This window comes from Chroicocephalus ridibundus, unplaced genomic scaffold (genome assembly GCF_963924245.1).
Source record: "Chroicocephalus ridibundus unplaced genomic scaffold, bChrRid1.1 SCAFFOLD_159, whole genome shotgun sequence".
NCBI classification, from domain to species: domain Eukaryota; kingdom Metazoa; phylum Chordata; class Aves; order Charadriiformes; family Laridae; genus Chroicocephalus; species Chroicocephalus ridibundus.
In genome coordinates, this window is record NW_026961444.1 from 16,074 (window position 1) to 35,418 (window position 19,345).

Sequence of the window (19,345 nt, forward strand, 5' to 3'; positions counted from 1 at the left end):
AGATTTAGGTTAGATACGAGGAAGAAATTCTTTACCGTGGGGGTGGTGAGACACTGGAAGAGGATGCCCTGTCCCTGGGGGTGTTCAAGGCCAGGTTGGATGGGGCTTTGAGCAACCTGATCTAGTGGCAGGTGTCCCTGCCCATGGCAGGGGAGATAGAACGAGATGGTGTTGAAGATGCCTTCTAACCCAAACCATGTGATGATTCTCTAATGCTATGCAATGGAGACTGTAGGGGCTACAAAGACGAGGTCTTGCTCCCACGGGGGCTGACCTGGTGGGAAGACCCCAATCAAATTTCCCATTTTTAGTCTTGGTTATGTCTTCTGTCTGTCATAGAAACAGCTCCATGAAAACAACTGACCTCCACAGAAGGCAGCAAGAACAGCCCTAAGCGAACATCCCTTTTTTTTTTTTTTTTTTTCCTCCAGGAGCTCCTCTTTGAAAACTGAAGAAAGGGCTGCTTCTTTGAAAACTGAAGAAAGTGCTCCTTCCTCACCAGCACCATACCATGCCCATTCCTTCATCAGTCAGGGGGCAGCTGGCAGCAAGCAGGTGGGTTCCGTGGGACCACAAGGTCTGCATTGCAGGACTAAGGTAGCTCTGGGGAGGTGGGTCAGGGAAGCAGACGGGCAGTGGATTTCTTTCCAGGATCTTGGCATTGCTCTGTTTTCCCTCCCACATTGCAGCTTCCCTCACAGCCACGACGCTGTGCTCTCCCCAAGCAGCCCACCTAGGTCCATCCCATTTGTCCACCTTTGGCCCTCCTGCCCTTGCAGCTCTCTAGGAGAACCTTTGGGACGTCCTTAGCTGTCCCCTCACAGAGCTTCTGGGGTTTCCTCACTGTTCTGCTCCTTTCAGAGCAGGAGGAAAGGGCAGGACCTTTTCACAGCTCTCTTTGCAGGACATGGCGCTGGGCACGGAGGGCTCTCCAGAGGACAGCAGCTGCTCCACAAAAGCCAGCACCAGCCAGCGAAGGTGGGCCGGTGCACAGGTGGCATCTGCAGGCTGGCCAGGCAGAAGGCAACGTGACTGCCAGGTGCCCTGTCAGCCACGTGACCCTGTGCCGCAGAAGGTGCAGGAAGAGAAGAAAGAGAAGCAGAGATTCATCCCCTCTTCCCGCTGCCAGAGGAGCGGTGGCAGGGAGAGGGCCCGGAGCAGATCTCCACAGGGGGGCACTGATGTGTGCAGGTGGTGCGTGGTCACCACGGACTACGACCCCTCAAGAGGGAGGAGGAGGAGAAGTAGTCTTCCAAGTTGTGACCGCCCTCCCAGGGATGCTGCAGCTGCGGGGCCCTCCAACACCCGCTCCCAGATGCCTCCCGCATCCAGCGCTACTCGGGAGAAAACCCTGCCGAGGCCAAGAGAGCAAAGCAGGTCCCTGCGGCAGGGCCACGATCTCCGCAGACGGTTGGTGGAGAACACGGATTGCCAGCCCTCAGCGAAGAGGAAGAAGATAAGTCCTCCAGGTGGTGACCGATGATGCAGCTCCAGGGCCCTCCACCGCCAGCTCCAAGCGGGCTCCCACAGCCGCTGCTGCTTGGGAGCCAACCCTGCTGAGGAAGAGAGCGCAAAGCTGATCCCTGCAGCGGGGCTGTGCTCTCCGCAGCCAGTTCGTGGAATAAATTTGTTGTATTTCATAAGATACTGGTTTCGTCGTACCGGTTTAGCTCCGGGCTTCAATTGTATTTTTACCAGCTCGGCCGCTTTAGCCCTTACAGGCTTCTTGGTGTCCCATCCAAAAGGGGTTACAGCATCCTCTATCTCAGAAAGAGAGTTGATTGGTACTTCTTTTCCTCCGTTTCCCGTTGTCTTCAGTAACACCTGCAATACATGTATTTGCGCTTCCCAGACGTTCCTTTGTGGAATATGAACTCTAATTTTGTTTTTAGCAAAGGTTATTTGTGCCACTAGTTTGCTTAACCTCAACCAGGGGTTCGGACGGGGATTCCGCTCTCTCAAGCCCCTGTCCCCGCCAATCCGAGTCCCCGTTGACAGCCCCGCTTAGTTCTTCTGGTATCGGGGCCATGGCTGGGCCGGGAGTCCGATTAGATTTTCCCTTTGGACACTCATTTTTCCAGTGCCCTTTCTCTTTACAAAGGGCACGCTGATCCCTCCCTAGTGGGATTCTAGTTCCCAAGTCCCCTCCTGTTCCTCGGCCTCTCCCTCGTTCTCTTGGAAAACCTCAACCTGGGGAGGAGGCTTGAGCCCGTGCAAAAGCAGCTGCCAATATTACCGCCTTCTGCTTCCTTTCCCTCCATTTCTCCTTTTCATTCTCCTCCTTTTCTACCTCTTCCCTATTATTCTGGCCCAGCTGGAGTGCTTCTACACTAATGCACGCAGCATGGGCAACAGAGAGGAGAAGCTGGAAGCCATTGTGCAGCAGGAAAACTGTGACGTAGTCGCCATGGCGGAAACGTGGTGGGATGACTTGCACGACTGGAGTGCTGCGTTAGGTGGCTACGAACTCTTCAGAAGGGAGAGGCAAGGAAGGAGAGGAGGTGGGGTGGCTCTGTATGTTAGGGAGTGTTAGGAATGTCAAGAGCTTCATGATGGTGCCATAGGGTTGAGGGTGTATGGGTAAGAATCAGGGGGAGGGCCAACAAGGCTGATACCATGGTGGGAGTCTGTTACTGCGCACACTCCACCGCCTGCAGGTACAGGCAGCCAGCCGCCCTGGTTCCTGAGCGTTCCGCAGGAGCGGCACCAGCAGGCAGCTCCAAAAACCTTACTGCCTGCAAACACTTGAGCATAGCTGAAACGTGGGCAATTTTTCCTCTTTTTAGGCCTGCTGGTTAAAGACTGGTCTGCTGAGACACGGCTCAGGACCACACCAGGGCCAGCAGCGCTGCTTTCTGCATCCCGTGGCGGCGCTGGGCAGAGGGACGGGTTGCCAGATCCCGGCTCGAGGTACGCGTGTGGCATGTCAGGGTCACTCTCGCCTGGCTTTTCCCAGCAAAGCCCCAGCTGGTGCCAGCCCCGAGCTCTCCGCACCCAGTTCATGGAATAAATTTGTTGTGTTTCATAAGATACTGGTTTTGTCCGCTGACGGAGAGGGAGGGGAGGCCGAGCTGGGGCCACGGGGGCCGCTGCCCCTCGCCCACCCACCGCCCGGGCTGCCAGGAGGAGCCGGGCTGGCACCACCGCCACGGCCCAGCTCCGTCACTGACAGCTGCAGGCTGGAGACCTTGTGGGGCTGGGAGCCGGGGCATTCCTGAGGCCTCCGCCAGCCGAGCCTGCCTGAGGCTGTGGGGCCTGGCTGTGGCAGAGAGCCAGAGCCTCTGAGCACTGCCGGCCCGCTCGCCCTCAGCCTGCGCTGCTGTCCCCGGCCCCTCAGTGGGCCCTTCCCCATGCCGCCGTGGGCCCTGATGCGGTGTGGAGGCCGTGACGCCATCTACTGTGCTAGACGCCATTGCGTAGCAGGCACCGCCTGGCCCCGACCGTGTCTTGTGTCCATTTCAAGTTCTTCTCCAAGCTGAACTACGATACAGTCACCTTCGACGGCCTCCACATCACCCTCTGTGACCTCTGCGAAGTGGGATTTTTGGAATTCCTATATGTGGACATACAGTATTGCATTTTATACCTTTGTCTGTGCAGCAGTCCTGACAAAATGTTGAAACGATCTTGGAAAGAGCAAAGTGAAGCTTGAGTGAAGACGGCCTACTTGTTCAGATTTTTCCGAGTACTCCAAGCTTTTACAGTTCAGTAACTGTTACTTTTCATAATGGAAGTCTAGTAATAGAAGCAAAGCTGATATGAGGTCAAAGTAAACAGGATTTTAAAGATCAGTGGAAAAATATGCGATGATGCTTTTAAAGATGCCGGGAAGGCAAAAGGGGTGGTTGGGACCTATTTTACAAAGGGGGTGGAGGGATGTTCTCTTCCACGCTTACTCTAGAGGCGTGTTCTGTGGGGGCAGAATTCCCTTCAAAAAGCCCGTACTCAAGAACAGTGCATTTAAACTTGCCTCCTTGTAATTTGATCTGAATTTCTTATCATAGATGTTCTCACAATATCCTGGTAGAACGGTAAACTCCAGAGCACAGGTTTCTTGAGTACTCCTTCCTGCCCTGTAATATTCTGTCTCAAAAACCCTTGGAGAATGTGCTATTCTGCTTATCAGGCAAAAGGCAAACAAGTACAAAACCAAAAATGGGACTCTGAACTGTTCTTAGGTGAATAGTTTTAAGGAAGAAGAGTGCTCTTCTAAGACTGTCTCTAGAGCTCAGAACTTGCTTGAGTTCAGTGTTACAGCATGCACTTGACAGTTTTAGTAATGCCACGATGCGATGTCTTCAAAACAAACTCATGCTAACTCCAAAGGAAGTCATTTGGCCTCACAGCCGACGTCTGTCCATCTGTCGACTGGAATGTCTTCCACACTGTGCAAACGTAGCGTTTTAGAGAAAACGTTTGAGCGCCTTTTAAACCTTGCCCTTCACTGTGCCACTTGTTCCGTGACCTTTTTGGCCTACTGAACTAGCTCAATCAAGAAATGGTGATACACCCGTTGGAGATGAGATCATTGATACTTATCTTGGTGGAGACTGAAAATCCAGAAATCGTAGTCCAGTCTGTCAGTCAGGATGTTTTGAGGCGCTGCTTTCAGTGCCAGCCACAGGGATGATTTCTTTGTTGCAAAGCGTACAAGTGGTGTTGATCAGAACAGTTAAAAAATCACATACTGAGAAAGCATGTTTTTAAGCACTAGGGAGAAGAGGTGCTCTTGAGAGTTACGTTGCTTGCTGGTAGAGACAGTCTGGCATGTTACTAGCCGTTTTTATCTCTTACCCTGCAAGTCCTTCCCCCAGTAGCATGCTAGCTGTTTAGCAAGGCCTGTAAGCCTAATGAAGATTTTTCTTTGTCGTTGCGCGTGTAGGCTTGCCTTCTGATGACTTCTGTTCTGAGGAGCGTCTGTGCTTTATCTGGGTGAAGATACTTCTCTCGCTACTGCTCAGAGAGATGCTTTTGCAATGCTGTCAGACCCAAAAGGGTGGATTAAAGCAGGCCATAAATAAAAGGAGGACCTTTTTTCAGTGACTTGTTTGTAGCGTACATATGACACAAGGTATTAAAACTAGCAGATTTTCAGAATTGTAGGTGAATTTAAAAATGGGATTTTCAAATTGCGTGTTAAATGTGAAGCAGTATAAACCTCAGAGCCTGACCTCAGCTGCGTGTAGTTTTTTGCAGGCAGAAGGTTGTGGACACTAGTGCGATAATTGATTTAAGATCTCTAAGTCAGTGTGAGGCAGCAGTCAAAGTAGCCATTGTTTGACTTGTCTGCCTCCATTCATGCCTTGAGATACTTCTTGCCCTTGACTCTTTCAAGCATACTTTTTTCTTGTAGAATAGATAGCAAGTTTTAGACTGTTAGGTCTCTTCTGCCCTTGATTTTTATATACCATAGAATCATAGAATCATAGGGTTGGAAGGGACCTCTGGAGATCATCTAGTCCGACCCCCGTGCCAGAGCAGGGTCACCCAGAGCAGGTTACACAGGAGCCTGTCCAGGCGGCTTTGGAATGTCTCCAGAGACGCAGCCTCCACCACCTCTCTGGGCAGCCTGTTCCAGTGCTCTGCCACCCTGGAAGGAAAGTAGTTCCTCCTCGTGGTTAGGGGGAACTTCCTAAGCTCCAGTTTGTGCCCATTACCTCTTGTCCTGTCACTGGACACCACTGAAAAGAGCCTGGCCCCATCCTCCTGACACCCCCCCTTTCAGTATTTAGAAGCGTTGATAAGGTTGCCCCTCAGCCGTCTTTTTTCCAGACTGAAGAGACCCAAATCCCTCAGCCTTTCTTCATAAGAGAGCTGTTCCAGTCCCATCGGCATCTTGGTAGCTCTCTGCTGCACCCTCTCCAGCAGTTCCCTGTCCCTCTTGAACGGGGGAGCCCAGAACTGGACACAGCACTCCAGGTGCGGCCTCACCAGGGCAGTGTAGAGGGGGAGGATGACTTCCCTCCACCTGCTGGCCACATTTTTCCTGATGCACCCCAGGATGCCATTGGCCTTCTTGGCCACAAGGGCACATTGGTGGCTCATGGTCTTCCTGTTGTCCACCAGGACTCCCAGGTCTCTTTCAGCTGAGCTGCTCTCCAGCAGGTCAGCCCCCAACCTGTCCTGGTGCATGGGGTTATTCCTCCCCAGGTGCAGCACCCTACACTTGCCCTTCTTGAATTTCATAAGGTTCCTCTCTGCCCAGATCTCCAGCCTGTCCAGGGCTCGCTGGATGGCGGCACAGCCTTCCGGTGTGTCAGCCACCCCCCAGCTTTGTGTCATTGGCGAACTTGCTGAGGGTGCACTCTGTCCCCTCATGCAGGTTGTTGATGAATATATTGAACAGGACTGGACCCAGTACTGACGCCCGCGGAACACCACTCGTCACTGACCTCCAACTAGACTCTGTGCCCCTAATCACGACCCTCTGAGCTCGCTCTTTCAACCAGTTATCTATCCACCTCACTGTCCATTCATCGAGCCCACTCTTCACAAGCTTCCCTATGAGGATGCTGTGGGAGACCGTGTCGAAAGCCTTGCTGAAGTCAAGGTAGACCACATCCACTGCACTCCCCTCATCTATCCGTCCAGTCATGCCATCATAGAAGGCTATCAGATTAGTCAGACATGATTTCCCCTTGGTGAATCCACGTTGAGTACTTCCGATAGCTTTCTTTTCCTCCACATGCCTTGAGATGACGCCCAGAACAAGCTGGTCCATCATCTTTCCAGGGATGGAGGTGAGGCTGACCGGCCTGTAGTTCCCCGGCTCCTCCTTCTTGCCTTTTTTGAAGACTGGAGTGACGTTGGCTTTCCTCCAGTCCTCAGGCACCTCGCCTGTTCTCCAGGACCTTTCAAAGATGATGGAGAGCGGCCCAGCAATGACTTCCGCCAGCTCCCTCAGCACTCTCGGGTGCATCCCAACAAGGGCACGGAGTGTGTTTCCTGGCCTCCAAGGCCTTCACGTCCCAAGTCCCTTAGACTGGCTCTCTGTTTAGACATATATTCTGACGCTGGAATAGCTCTTTATAAGTACAGCTTCTCCAGCTCTTTTCCTAGTCTAAGCTCCTTGACAGCGTAGAGAATCAGAGCACCCTTAGAGAGAGCGCTTTTTATTTTGATCTCCTTCTAGATACAGGAATGAATATTATTTTTCAATGGCTATAAAAAGAAGAGCTTGTTCACTATTTCAGTGCCTCACACCCAGAGTCACAGGGATCTTTAACGTTTTTTAACCACCACAGCCCCCGCCCAACTTCCAGAGATTTTGGGGCCGTGACCCGCCTCTTTTGGGGGGAACTCCGTGTAACCCCCCATGCCCCCCTCGCCTGCTCCTCCGACGTGTGGGCCAGGGGATGGAGAGAAGAGGTGGGCGGAGGGGGAACGGCGGGGGCGGCTGAGCTGGCAGTACCTGCCCATCCCGGCCACCGCCGACTCGCCCGAGCAGGCCTTTGCCACCGGCCAGAGCGTCCTGGAGCATCGTCGAGCCATCCTGGCGCCGGAGAACCTGGGCCAGATTCTCATCTTGCACCAAAACTTTGATTTTTTAGAATCAATCAGGAACAGCAACGAGGCGCGGAGCAGGAATCCCCACACTCGTACATGTCTGTGACAGCAGCCCTATTTTCAACCCCAGAAAGTATTACTGCTTGACACCTTTCAGCAAGGCACTATGGAGTTGTACACGACACGGGGCAAATATGATTCTTTCACATCACTGATCAATGTTTCAAAAGGAGACGGCAAGAAACCCAAAGACTGGAAATGATGAGGGGACTGGAACAGCTCTCTTATGCAGAAAGGCTGAGGGATTTGGGTCTTTTCAGTCTGGAAAAAAGACGACTGAGGGGGGACCTTATCAACGCTTCTAAATACTGAAAGAGGGGGTGTCAGGAGGATGGGGCCAGGCTCTTTTCAGTGGCGCCCAGCGACGGGACAAGGGGTAACGGGCACAAACTGGAGCATAGGCACTTCCACCTAAACATGAGGAGGAACTTCTTTGCTGTGAGGGTGGCAGAGCCCTGTCACAGGCTGCCCAGAGAGGTGGTGGAGGCTGCGTCTCTGGAGACATTCCAAAGCCGCCTGGATGCGTTCCTGTGCCACCTGCTCTGGGTGACCCTGCTCTGGCAGGGGGTTGGATGTTGGATGAGATGATCTCCAGAGGGCCCTTCCAACCCCCACCGTTGTGTGATTCTGTGGTGAGCGTTTGGGCCTGTGGGTCACGTCTGCCTTGAAAGGGAGCTCACCCAGAGGTGGTGCCAGCGGAGGACGGGGCTGGGCAGAGCCAGGCCATGTGCCGGGGGAGCCGGGCTCTCTGTTAGCGCTCAGGGGTGCGTCCAGGTGGTAAAGGGGAGGGACTGTCCTGCCGCAAGCCATGTTGGCTGCCCTAGGCCTTGGCTGTCTGGGAGAAGGTGCCGGTAGTGGAGGCTGTTGTTGGTGGCAGCTCTGGAGCAGCTCTGCTGCTGGTTCCATGGCTGCCAAAGCCCGAGCCGGCGGAGCTGTCTGTGCGCACCGACCGGGGCAAACCTTGCTGGGGAAAGCGCTCCTGGGAGGGCTCCAGAGAAGCCCTGTAGGCTGCTGCTTTCTGTGGCTTGCTTTCTTTTTCTCCGTTTCTCTCATTCCAACCACGTCTTTCAACCAGAGAGGAGGGAAGGGGAGTCTGGCCTGGTGTTCAGGCCCCAGTGGAGCCTTGAGCAAAGGGCGGGCTGAGGCCCAAGACCAATCTTGGGCGCTGCTCGGCTGCCCCTTAATGAACCCTACAGCCGCATACTCGGGTGTGGGTATTGCCCACAGCATTGCTGTTAGGGGGGAATGTACCTTGATGAGGGCAAAACCGACAAGGGGCAAAATACTCATGAAAACCATTTTATACTTTATTGAGAGGTTAAACCGTAAATGGTCTCTGGATCTTCCACTCTCCACCGGTGCCAAGACTTCCCAGGTTTTTGTGTCGGGAGATTCTGTACCCGCTTCTTTTGACAGATGACAAAGCTGCAGCCTCCCCAGAGTCCAAAGAAAAGGGCTGTTTGGGGACCTTCTCCTCCTCCAGTGCCACAGAGAGGGAACGTCCCAGGCCTGCACGGCAAACTCATTACCGAGAGAACCTGGTTTTGAAATCTTTGATAGCCTTGGCCATCGTGGGTGCTATTTCTGCAACAGAGGAAGAAAAAAACCCACCAATGGACGAAACCCCCCTCCCATTAAAGCAACAGGCACAGACTGGGGGAGCAGAGAGCAATTCCAAGCTGCAACTTTGCAGAGCCTTTAGCCTCTCCTTAGGGAGAGGAGAGGAGAGGAGAGGAGAGGAGAGGAGAGGAGAGGAGAGGAGAGGAGAGGAGAGGAGAGGAGAGGAGAGGAGAGGAGAGGAGAGAGGCCGCCAACACGACCCCTCCTGCAGAGCCGGGATTTCCCTCGCGGCAGAAACAGCAGATTTGTGCCTTTGTAAAGGAGGAGCTCTGGGAGACGAAGGGCTGTTCCGCGGTTTGTACTTACTCTTGGCTGGTGGTTTCCTGGGGTCACAGGAGTCCTGCAGTGGCCGGGGCAATCATGGTAGGTCTGCGTGGGGTGGGGGCAGGGGCAGAACGAGATCCCTTGAGCAGGCCAGGGAGAAAACTCAGTGCCCAAGTGGGGCAGGAGCAAAGCGAGCCACCCCGATTTTGGTAGAGCCACGGAGCCACCTCTAGCAGGGCAAGAGTAAATCTCCCTAAATTTCCTAAATTTCTCTGGTATAGGGAAAGGGCAAAATGAGCCTCCCCAGGCAAGAGCGGGGAAACACCAGCTGTCCTGAGAGGGACATGATGAAAAGAAGCCACCCAAGCAACGCTGAGGCCAAAGTGGATGCCCCAAGTGAAGGGTGTAAAGAAGAAAGCCTCCCTGAGTGGCGCAGGAGGAAAAGTAACTGCCCCGAGCTGAGCAGGAGGAACTCAGTGCCCTGAGCAAGAGTAGGGAAAACTAGAGGACCCAGGCGGTGCAGGGGCCCAACTGGCGAGCTCAAGGCGGGCAGGAATAGCAACCAGCTGCCTCGTTGGGGCAGAAGCACTACTCGCTGCCCTCCTGGGGGGTCGAGGGGTTAAACCAGATGCTAAAAAGCCAGCCAGAAACGCGTTTTGGAGGTGCAGGGTGGGAGAGCAGCTGGGTGGGCGCCTGGCAGCCACCCAAGGGGCACCCAGCGCAGTTGCTCAAGGTGTTTTTTTGGTCGCGCTAGTTGAGAGTCAGCCTGTGGCTGTGTCTTGGGGGGTAGATAAAATTCATTGGAAAGGAACCTGTAAGACAGCAGGTGCTTTGCTGCACGAGTCTCACAGACGCAGTCCTGTGTCTGTCAAGAGTGGAAAAGAAGCCCTCAGCCCCCCGAATGTGCCAGCCAAAGCTGTGAAGGGGCTCGCTGGCAGCCCTGGGTACGTTTTTATTGCTGGGGCCGGTGCGGCTCCAGGCAGAGGTGGGAGCTCCGCGGGCAGACGAGCAGCCCTTGGCCAGCAGTGCCTGGGGCAGCCCAACAGCTGCCGGCTGGTGGCTGCAGGAGGTGCCTGGGCTGTGGCGGCTGCGGGGCCGCAGTGCGTCCCCGTGCGTCCGGGTGTGGCCCCTGTCACAAAGGGGCAGTGATGCGGCACCCGCCCGCTGCTTGTGAGCTCACCTGGCCAGGGCTTGGCATCCTGAAGAGCGTGCCAGGGAAAGCCAGTTGGGCTGAGCTGGCCTTCGGGATAACTCGGCTCCTTCCTTTGCCACTTGCTTGGCTACTTTTTTTCCAACCATTGATCGTTTACTGCCCACTTCTCCTCACCTGCCGTCCTCTTGCAAAGGTAATTATGCTTTGAGCTTTAGGACAGATCATGTGGTAGCTAGACACGGGATCAAAGTATAGGCTGGTCTCTCCCTTGGGAGCGGTAGGATGAGCTATTACACCTTGATAGGCTGTCCAGATATGCCCTATGGGTAGAGTTCCTATTTGCTAGTTGTTGTTTCTTTAGCATGTGCTGGGATGGGTAAGCAGGGGGTGGCAGTGCAGTCTGAGGCTTCCCCCAATGTTTCTGTGTTGGAGGTTAGAGCTGGTTGTCCTGGGTGCTCCTGTACAGAACTCAACTTTTAAAATCGGCTTTTGTGCACCACTATGGTCTCATCACTTCTCAAATGTCATTGCCCTGCAGTCACTGCCGAGGGAATGGCCCTGCCACAAAGGATCCTCTTTCCCGCGGCGAAGATTTGCATGGACTGGCAGCAAAGACAGAGAGCTGGAGCGGGACTTGACAACCTGGGCAATACGTGCTTCCTCAACTCCGTGCTGCAGTGCCTGACGTACACCCCCCCTCTGGCCAACTACCTGCTCTCTCGTGAGCACAGTCAGTCGTGTGAGTACTTTTGGGACCATGTCCTTGCAAATCTCTTGGACACTTCCCAAGGATTCCCAGACTCTGGGATTTGATTTGGGAGAAAAGCAGCCCTTCTGTGTAAATCCCCTGAGTGGGTGTGTTCTTTGAACACTCAAGCCTAGAAACCGCTTCTCACATCTGGGTGGTTTCATCTTCAGAAGGGCGCCTCTTTCTCACCACGGGTCTCGTTCCCTATTTCTGCAAGTTAAAAACTCCCTTTGCGTGTTGCACAGAAAACTTCTGTCAGTTGGGCATCCCTCTGAAGAAGGTTTTCTGTGCGTTAAGGCATCCCGGGCTTGTTGGGACGTCGACAGCTTGCGAGAAGAGCAGTGGAGACTGTTTTTCGAACTTCAAGATCTTTGTTAGGTTTCCTGTTGCTATGGATACCTTGCACACCTGAGAAGCTTGTTTCCCCCCTACCCTCCCTCCGTCCCTCCCTCTTCAGGTCGTCAGCAAGGTTTCTGCATGATGTGCATAATGGAGGCACACGTGAAGCGGGTCCTGCGTTCCTCAGCCAGTGCCATCCAGCCCTGGGCTGTGGTCAATGTCCTCAGACGTAAGTCATTGCAGGTGCTTTTATGTGTGTTTGTCCCTTCTGGTAGGAGAGAACTACTAACTTCTTCTCTCTTAGGCATAGGAGAACATTTTGAGCATGGCATGCAGGAAGACGCCCACGACTTCTTACGTTGTACTGTCGATGCCATGCAGAGAGCTTGTCTGCACGGCAGCAGCGAGTAAGCACAAGCAAATGACCTTTGCAATGTTCCCGAGCCCTTTGGACTCCCCGACGGAGTCCCACCAAGGAAAGCCCACGGCCAGGGTTTTCAGACAAAGACAAACGTCTTGGAGGGCGTAACTCTCTGCCTTACCATTTCTCTCCAGCCTGGACATCTCTTCCGAAGCAACTACCATCATCCATCAAATATTTGGGGGCTTCCTGAGATCCAGAGGTACTTTTCCACAACTCTTGCTCTCCTTGGGATTGTCTGTGCCCTTCTGTCTGCCTGTCATAAACAGCTGTTGGTGTGCGTGGCGGAGCAGCTGTGACGAGCGTAAAGCGGCACAGTCCCCTTCCCCTGTCGCTGAGCGTTTCCATTTGCGTTCCAGTCACCTGCTTGAGCTGCAGCGCGATTTCCGATTCCTACGAGGCCTTCCTGGATGTTCCTTTGGATATAAAAGTAAGAGGGTTTGTAACTGTGCTTCAGGACGCCCCAAGGTCCCTGTAGCTTTCCAGACAAACACAGTTGGCTTAAAAGCCAACACAAGAGACCTTGGTGGTGGGTTGCAGGGGAATGGGCGGTCTCCTGCTGGGGAGGCCATGGCAGCGGTCTCCCTGCAGGTGCTGCCTTGAAGCTGCACAAGTGCAAATTATCCTCTCTGCACCCTTGACGTACTCTCCTCCTTCTTCCCTTTGCCCTCCCTCAATCCCAGTCTGGCTCCTCGGCTGACGGGTTGTATTGTTTTCACTCTTGATGACCCTGCTCCCCGTGGGTAGCTGGACTGAGTGGTGCCACAGGGAGGTAGCTCTGGATGGCCCCGGGAATCCCTGGGAATGGAGGGAAGTGCTCGGCATAGTACTGCCCTCTTTCTGCCTCCCTCTGGACGCTGCTTGCGGGTTCATGGTGGGTCTCCTCAGCGTCAGCTACCGGAGATTTTGCGTAAGTGTTTGGGCAAGGGCGTTTCCCGCAGCTCAGTGCTCTCCTCTCTCCCTCCTCCAGGCAGCCGCGTCTGTCACCGCAGCTCTGGAGGACTTTGTGAAACCTGAGCAGCTGGATGGCAACAACTGCTTTAAATGCAGACAGTAAGACGATTACTAAGGACATGTTAACAGTAGATCCTGCCTTGAGGTTTTGCATGTGGTGGAGTATAAGCTAGCTTTTCCCGTAGGTTGCATACACAATAATAAGACAGCCCTTTTTTAAAATATGGTATTATGGCACTGAATAGTCTTCAAATAGCGTAAGGATGCGTGAGACGTGAAAGGCTGTCTGGCTTTCGGGGGGGCGGAAAAAAGGGTGCCTTTCAAGGGCGCCTTCCAGCATGTGTCTCTGTGCTTGGTTTCAAGGTGTGACAAGATGGTTGCCGCCTCCAAGAGGTTTACGTTCCATCGTGTGCCCAAGGTTCTCACGCTGTGTCTGAAAAGGTTTGGAGACTTCACTGGCAGGAAGATCAGAAAGGTGTGTACGCGATTGGAGTGCAACTTTCTCTTCCTGGAAAGCAGTGCGCTCTTTCACAAGTGTTCCCTGTTGAGTTTTGTGTGTTCCCTTCTGGAGAGAGGAGAGTTCCTGTGGGAAGACAAGCATGTACTCTGCTGCGATGCAGCTGCTTTGGCCGAGAACAGTTTCCTGCCGCCCAAGCCATACATGTTGCTTTAGAGAAAATCCGGGGATCATTTCTTACTCCTCTTGGTGTCTCTGTAGGTTGTGAAGTATCCCGAGTGCTTGGATCTTCGCCCGTATGTGTCTCAGACGGCTGGAGAACCGCTCCTCTACTCCTTATATGCTGTGCTGGTGCACAGCGGTGGCAGCTGTCATGTGGGGCACTATTTCTGCTACACAAAGGTAAAGAGCAACTTCCTTCCTAACAAGGGAAAACTGTAGCCTGGGGACGACAAACTTCCATGTCAGTGTTACTGGCAGGCAAGGTTTTGGGGGAGAAGGTCTCCTGAGGGGCTGGGCTGGATTTGGTTCTGCATACCCTTGGTTCGGTAGTTTTCTGCCTGTGCTTGTGTGGAGAAACCACGCAGTTCATCTCCAGATATCGACGCCTTTCTTGACAGGCCAGCGATGGACGGTGGTACCAGATGGATGATTCCTCTGTGGTTCTTGATGACACCGACACAGTTCTCAGGCAGCAAGCCTATTTACTGTTCTATGTCAGGTAATAACAAGTGCTAGCCTGTGTTTAGAATACGTTTCCCTTTCATGCTTTTGCTCTTTTTCTTCTCATCCTCCTCAGAGTTTCTCTTTCTGTCACAGGAGACAATTACTACCTGCATCCTTTGGTGCTGTCAAATCTGAACTACCCCACGTCAGTCCTTACCTTTTCTTGCTGGCCTTTAGGCTGCTGGCCTGGTGTAAAGTGCTACTTGTCTGCTCTCTGAAGCTGGCTAATGTCGAGAAGAGGACTTAAAGGGGGCCTACAGGAACGATGGGGAGGGACTCTATCGTGGAGTGTAGTGATAGGGCAAGGGGTAACGGTTTTAACCTGAAAGAGGGAAGATTTAGGTTAGATACGAGGAAGAAATTCTTTACCGTGGGGGTGGTGAGACACTGGAAGAGGATGCCCTGTCCCTGGGGGTGTTCAAGGCCAGGTTGGATGGGGCTTTGAGCAACCTGATCTAGTGGCAGGTGTCCCTGCCCATGGCAGGGGAGATAGAACGAGATGGTGTTGAAGATGCCTTCTAACCCAAACCATGTGATGATTCTCTAATGCTATGCAATGGAGACTGTAGGGGCTACAAAGACGAGGTCTTGCTCCCACGGGGGCTGACCTGGTGGGAAGACCCCAATCAAATTTCCCATTTTTAGTCTTGGTTATGTCTTCTGTCTGTCATAGAAACAGCTCCATGAAAACAACTGACCTCCACAGAAGGCAGCAAGAACAGCCCTAAGCGAACATCCCTTTTTTTTTTTTTTTTTTTCCTCCAGGAGCTCCTCTTTGAAAACTGAAGAAAGGGCTGCTTCTTTGAAAACTGAAGAAAGTGCTCCTTCCTCACCAGCACCATACCATGCCCATTCCTTCATCAGTCAGGGGGCAGCTGGCAGCAAGCAGGTGGGTTCCGTGGGACCACAAGGTCTGCATTGCAGGACTAAGGTAGCTCTGGGGAGGTGGGTCAGGGAAGCAGACGGGCAGTGGATTTCTTTCCAGGATCTTGGCATTGCTCTGTTTTCCCTCCCACATTGCAGCTTCCCTCACAGCCACGACGCTGTGCTCTCCCCAAGCAGCCCACCTAGGTCCATCCCATTTGTCCACCTTTGGCCCTCCTGCCCTTGCAGCTCTCTAGGAGAACCTTTGGGACGTCCTTAGCTGTCCCCTCACAGAGCTTCTGGGGTTTCCTCACTGTTCTGCTCCTTTCAGAGCAGGAGGAAAGGGCAGGACCTTTTCACAGCTCTCTTTGCAGGACATGGCGCTGGGCACGGAGGGCTCTCCAGAGGACAGCAGCTGCTCCACAAAAGCCAGCACCAGCCAGCGAAGGTGGGCCGGTGCACAGGTGGCATCTGCAGGCTGGCCAGGCAGAAGGCAACGTGACTGCCAGGTGCCCTGTCAGCCACGTGACCCTGTGCCGCAGAAGGTGCAGGAAGAGAAGAAAGAGAAGCAGAGATTCATCCCCTCTTCCCGCTGCCAGAGGAGCGGTGGCAGGGAGAGGGCCCGGAGCAGATCTCCACAGGGGGGCACTGATGTGTGCAGGTGGTGCGTGGTCACCACGGACTACGACCCCTCAAGAGGGAGGAGGAGGAGAAGTAGTCTTCCAAGTTGTGACCGCCCTCCCAGGGATGCTGCAGCTGCGGGGCCCTCCAACACCCGCTCCCAGATGCCTCCCGCATCCAGCGCTACTCGGGAGAAAACCCTGCCGAGGCCAAGAGAGCAAAGCAGGTCCCTGCGGCAGGGCCACGATCTCCGCAGACGGTTGGTGGAGAACACGGATTGCCAGCCCTCAGCGAAGAGGAAGAAGATAAGTCCTCCAGGTGGTGACCGATGATGCAGCTCCAGGGCCCTCCACCGCCAGCTCCAAGCGGGCTCCCACAGCCGCTGCTGCTTGGGAGCCAACCCTGCTGAGGAAGAGAGCGCAAAGCTGATCCCTGCAGCGGGGCTGTGCTCTCCGCAGCCAGTTCGTGGAATAAATTTGTTGTATTTCATAAGATACTGGTTTCGTCGTACCGGTTTAGCTCCGGGCTTCAATTGTATTTTTACCAGCTCGGCCGCTTTAGCCCTTACAGGCTTCTTGGTGTCCCATCCAAAAGGGGTTACAGCATCCTCTATCTCAGAAAGAGAGTTGATTGGTACTTCTTTTCCTCCGTTTCCCGTTGTCTTCAGTAACACCTGCAATACATGTATTTGCGCTTCCCAGACGTTCCTTTGTGGAATATGAACTCTAATTTTGTTTTTAGCAAAGGTTATTTGTGCCACTAGTTTGCTTAACCTCAACCAGGGGTTCGGACGGGGATTCCGCTCTCTCAAGCCCCTGTCCCCGCCAATCCGAGTCCCCGTTGACAGCCCCGCTTAGTTCTTCTGGTATCGGGGCCATGGCTGGGCCGGGAGTCCGATTAGATTTTCCCTTTGGACACTCATTTTTCCAGTGCCCTTTCTCTTTACAAAGGGCACGCTGATCCCTCCCTAGTGGGATTCTAGTTCCCAAGTCCCCTCCTGTTCCTCGGCCTCTCCCTCGTTCTCTTGGAAAACCTCAACCTGGGGAGGAGGCTTGAGCCCGTGCAAAAGCAGCTGCCAATATTACCGCCTTCTGCTTCCTTTCCCTCCATTTCTCCTTTTCATTCTCCTCCTTTTCTACCTCTTCCCTATTATTCTGGCCCAGCTGGAGTGCTTCTACACTAATGCACGCAGCATGGGCAACAGAGAGGAGAAGCTGGAAGCCATTGTGCAGCAGGAAAACTGTGACGTAGTCGCCATGGCGGAAACGTGGTGGGATGACTTGCACGACTGGAGTGCTGCGTTAGGTGGCTACGAACTCTTCAGAAGGGAGAGGCAAGGAAGGAGAGGAGGTGGGGTGGCTCTGTATGTTAGGGAGTGTTAGGAATGTCAAGAGCTTCATGATGGTGCCATAGGGTTGAGGGTGTATGGGTAAGAATCAGGGGGAGGGCCAACAAGGCTGATACCATGGTGGGAGTCTGTTACTGCGCACACTCCACCGCCTGCAGGTACAGGCAGCCAGCCGCCCTGGTTCCTGAGCGTTCCGCAGGAGCGGCACCAGCAGGCAGCTCCAAAAACCTTACTGCCTGCAAACACTTGAGCATAGCTGAAACGTGGGCAATTTTTCCTCTTTTTAGGCCTGCTGGTTAAAGACTGGTCTGCTGAGACACGGCTCAGGACCACACCAGGGCCAGCAGCGCTGCTTTCTGCATCCCGTGGCGGCGCTGGGCAGAGGGACGGGTTGCCAGATCCCGGCTCGAGGTACGCGTGTGGCATGTCAGGGTCACTCTCGCCTGGCTTTTCCCAGCAAAGCCCCAGCTGGTGCCAGCCCCGAGCTCTCCGCACCCAGTTCATGGAATAAATTTGTTGTGTTTCATAAGATACTGGTTTTGTCCGCTGACGGAGAGGGAGGGGAGGCCGAGCTGGGGCCACGGGGGCCGCTGCCCCTCGCCCACCCACCGCCCGGGCTGCCAGGAGGAGCCGGGCTGGCACCACCGCCACGGCCCAGCTCCGTCACTGACAGCTGCAGGCTGGAGACCTTGTGGGGCTGGGAGCCGGGGCATTCCTGAGGCCTCCGCCAGCCGAGCCTGCCTGAGGCTGTGGGGCCTGGCTGTGGCAGAGAGCCAGAGCCTCTGAGCACTGCCGGCCCGCTCGCCCTCAGCCTGCGCTGCTGTCCCCGGCCCCTCAGTGGGCCCTTCCCCATGCCGCCGTGGGCCCTGATGCGGTGTGGAGGCCGTGACGCCATCTACTGTGCTAGACGCCATTGCGTAGCAGGCACCGCCTGGCCCCGACCGTGTCTTGTGTCCATTTCAAGTTCTTCTCCAAGCTGAACTACGATACAGTCACCTTCGACGGCCTCCACATCACCCTCTGTGACCTCTGCGAAGTGGGATTTTTGGAATTCCTATATGTGGACATACAGTATTGCATTTTATACCTTTGTCTGTGCAGCAGTCCTGACAAAATGTTGAAACGATCTTGGAAAGAGCAAAGTGAAGCTTGAGTGAAGACGGCCTACTTGTTCAGATTTTTCCGAGTACTCCAAGCTTTTACAGTTCAGTAACTGTTACTTTTCATAATGGAAGTCTAGTAATAGAAGCAAAGCTGATATGAGGTCAAAGTAAACAGGATTTTAAAGATCAGTGGAAAAATATGCGATGATGCTTTTAAAGATGCCGGGAAGGCAAAAGGGGTGGTTGGGACCTATTTTACAAAGGGGGTGGAGGGATGTTCTCTTCCACGCTTACTCTAGAGGCGTGTTCTGTGGGGGCAGAATTCCCTTCAAAAAGCCCGTACTCAAGAACAGTGCATTTAAACTTGCCTCCTTGTAATTTGATCTGAATTTCTTATCATAGATGTTCTCACAATATCCTGGTAGAACGGTAAACTCCAGAGCACAGGTTTCTTGAGTACTCCTTCCTGCCCTGTAATATTCTGTCTCAAAAACCCTTGGAGAATGTGCTATTCTGCTTATCAGGCAAAAGGCAAACAAGTACAAAACCAAAAATGGGACTCTGAACTGTTCTTAGGTGAATAGTTTTAAGGAAGAAGAGTGCTCTTCTAAGACTGTCTCTAGAGCTCAGAACTTGCTTGAGTTCAGTGTTACAGCATGCACTTGACAGTTTTAGTAATGCCACGATGCGATGTCTTCAAAACAAACTCATGCTAACTCCAAAGGAAGTCATTTGGCCTCACAGCCGACGTCTGTCCATCTGTCGACTGGAATGTCTTCCACACTGTGCAAACGTAGCGTTTTAGAGAAAACGTTTGAGCGCCTTTTAAACCTTGCCCTTCACTGTGCCACTTGTTCCGTGACCTTTTTGGCCTACTGAACTAGCTCAATCAAGAAATGGTGATACACCCGTTGGAGATGAGATCATTGATACTTATCTTGGTGGAGACTGAAAATCCAGAAATCGTAGTCCAGTCTGTCAGTCAGGATGTTTTGAGGCGCTGCTTTCAGTGCCAGCCACAGGGATGATTTCTTTGTTGCAAAGCGTACAAGTGGTGTTGATCAGAACAGTTAAAAAATCACATACTGAGAAAGCATGTTTTTAAGCACTAGGGAGAAGAGGTGCTCTTGAGAGTTACGTTGCTTGCTGGTAGAGACAGTC

At 53.5% G+C, this 19,345-nt stretch overlaps 1 protein-coding gene across 1 annotated transcript; it reads left to right on the forward strand.

The window, feature by feature from the left end:
- Nucleotides 1–2,407: 2,407 nt before the first annotated feature.
- On the forward strand, nucleotides 2,408–14,495 carry LOC134509429 (ubiquitin carboxyl-terminal hydrolase 42-like). Its single transcript, XM_063321963.1, has 14 exons — nucleotides 2,408–2,484; nucleotides 3,424–3,570; nucleotides 5,197–5,249; nucleotides 7,353–7,598; nucleotides 11,142–11,342; nucleotides 11,809–11,919; nucleotides 11,995–12,097; nucleotides 12,246–12,313; nucleotides 12,471–12,541; nucleotides 13,082–13,164; nucleotides 13,429–13,540; nucleotides 13,784–13,924; nucleotides 14,143–14,243; nucleotides 14,342–14,495. Exons 1-14 carry the CDS (start codon nucleotides 2,408–2,410, stop codon nucleotides 14,493–14,495), a joined length of 1,668 nt encoding a protein of 555 aa, XP_063178033.1.
- The last annotated feature ends 4,850 nt before the right edge of the window (nucleotides 14,496–19,345 follow it).

Excerpts from the sequence above, each read along its gene's own strand:
- LOC134509429 (XM_063321963.1), top strand. The coding sequence starts at position 2,408 with ATGGCGGAAACGTGGTGGGATGACTTGCACGACTGGAGTGCTGCGTTA. Across the intron at positions 2,485-3,423 it reads GAACTCTTCAGAAGGGAGAG|GCACCGCCTGGCCCCGACCG; the intron begins GCAAGGAAGGAG and ends ATTGCGTAGCAG. Across the intron at positions 12,314-12,470 it reads GGGCTTCCTGAGATCCAGAG|TCACCTGCTTGAGCTGCAGC; the intron begins GTACTTTTCCAC and ends TTTGCGTTCCAG.